Source organism: Psammomys obesus, unplaced genomic scaffold (assembly GCF_907164565.1).
Source record: "Psammomys obesus unplaced genomic scaffold, mPsaObe1.curated_primary_1811, whole genome shotgun sequence".
In the NCBI taxonomy this organism is placed as follows: Eukaryota; Metazoa; Chordata; class Mammalia; order Rodentia; family Muridae; genus Psammomys; species Psammomys obesus.
The window spans coordinates 17,295,171-17,297,360 of NW_026585580.1; the positions used below are offsets into that span (position 1 = coordinate 17,295,171).

The following is a 2,190-nucleotide window of genomic DNA, read 5'->3' on the forward strand; positions in this document are numbered from 1 at the left end:
GAGCGTGAGGTACCGCATGCCACCCAGGAGATTCCCACCACCGCCTTCCTCCGTCAAGCTGCTGAGGCACACGCCCTGTGGCTGCACGGCAGGCAGATGGGACTCTGCCAGTGTTGTCACTGCTCACTGACAGGGTGGCTAGTGTGTGGCGGCTCACTCCTGCCCCCTCCTGACCTCTGCCCTCCGGACTGCTCTGTGTGCTGGTGAGCACCTTGTTCTTGCCCTTGCCATGGGTTGTTGTTTGTTTTGGTTTTGGATGCTCTTCAGCCTAGCTCATGCTTTATGACCCCTGCTTGCTTCATGGCGCCTGAGTACCCGAACACTCTCCTGAGCGAGGGGCGGCTGATATCTGGACCTCTGTGCCTGAGGGGTACAGAAGAAGGTCAGCATGACAGAGCTGGTGGCCAGGACTCTTGCTGCACGTCTGAGATGGGAGGCTGGGCAGTCTGGGGATGCCATGTGAGCAGCCTCGGGGAGGCCAGCAAGGACAGTAGCACACTGCCTGGGCCTGTCCACTGTCCAGGCTCTGGCCCTCAGGCAGTGCAGACTGCGTTTGAATCTCCTTCATGCTCCTGCAGCAGATAGAGAACTAACCATGGTACTAGTGTGATACCCCTGGGAGCCATTCAGATGCCAGCCGGACTCCAAGCTTTAAAAGATAATCTGTCAAAGCAAACTAAGGAAGAGACTGTCTACTTTTCAAAGATGCTGTGTCATCCAGAATGCTGAGAAATCTCTGAGAGATACGGATTACGGCACTGGTGCAATGCGCTCCTAACCCCAGCACGTCTGTGTGAGCACATCGTGAGAGTGCCCTTATCACAGGGGAATTCACGACTGCAGAGTTCCTCCAGTGCCCTAATGCTAAATAGCTCTGGCCACCTCCGTTACCATTTCCCACGGTCCAAACTGGGAAAGAATCAGCTCCAATCCAAACCTGTCAAGCTGTGGCTAACACACATGTGACTGCTTAGGGGAAGCATGAACAAATGCCCACTTACCCGACAGGTCACCGGGCACAGAACATGGAAACCATTCTGTCTAAGTCTAGATTAATGAACCAGTGGGTTTGTCAGAGTTGCCTACAGGAGTGTCTTGAGGAGTTAGTTTCCAGAGCCCTGGTGACTCCATCATGGAGGAGCCCGCCCCTCGTGGTGACAGCTGACTCCTAGAGCGCTGTGCTGCTGCCAGGACCTCTCCCAGAGGCTGCTTCTGCTTCTATAGCCATGGCTCACACACCCAGGCTTAAAAAATGAGCCTACTGAAGGAGGTGAGGAGGGGCTGCCCGGCCACAGGCAGGACGGGAGGGGCTGGCGGGAGAGGGGGTAGGAGGGAGAGCTGGGAGGGTAGAAGGCCTCAGGCGGAGTCCATCTCCCTGTTGTGAGAATCCAGCAAGGCGGCCTGGTATCATGGCACTCATGTGTGAACAGCTCATTCACCACTACTCACCATCACCATTCACCATTCCTCACTATTAAGTGGACAACTCAAGGTCTTTAAATTCTGTTCTCAGTGAATGATGACTCCCCACTCCCCTCCTTCCCAGCCCCTGGACACCACCATGCCTCTTCCCATTCCCGATGAGTGTGAATACTCTAGGAACTTCAAGTAAGAGACGCCACGCGCTGTTTCTCACTCTATGACTGGCTCCTTTCATGAGCCTCGGGGCGTCCTCAAGGTTCATCGGTGAGATCCGGTTTTTGTTGTATCGTTATCACTGGCCTGCCCTGCTCTTCTTTTAGACATTTTCCCACCTCAAAAGTGCAGCGACAATGCAGCCACTCCTGATGAGATCTGATAGACTAAGATCAGAAGGAAGGAGAGGAGGACCTCCCCTATCAGTGGACTTGGGCAGGGGCATGCATGAAGAAGGGGGAGGGAGGGTGAGATTGAGAGGAGAGGAGGGAGGGGTTTATGGGGGAATAAAGGGTAATTGATAAAAATTAAAACATTTACATAAAAAGTTCAGGGAGAGGAGCATGGATGCCTCCGGATGCCTGCGGCGTGGTGGTGAGCTCACTATGGTCCTTCCAATCACAGGCTTGTAGACCTCGCCTTTCAGTTTCTCTTTTCAGTATGGAATTGTAACTCTTCACAGAGGATTTGCTGGTTCAAGGCATTTACTGCTTCCAAGCGATGTCACCCACTGCTTCTTCCTTCTGTGCCCCTCACCCTCCATGGGTTTCTGCT

The 2,190-nt window shown here is 53.8% G+C and overlaps 1 protein-coding gene across 1 annotated transcript in view; it reads left to right on the forward strand.

The window, feature by feature from the left end:
* Il1rl2 (interleukin 1 receptor like 2) overlaps positions 1-1,913 on the forward strand; it is a gene marked incomplete in the record, with an annotated part of 33,572 nt that extends 31,659 nt beyond the window's left edge. The window contains 1 exon segment of the mRNA XM_055607618.1: positions 1-1,913. Within this exon segment, the coding sequence (XP_055463593.1) occupies positions 1-130 (130 nt within the window).
* Between the last annotated feature and the right edge of the window lie 277 nt (positions 1,914-2,190).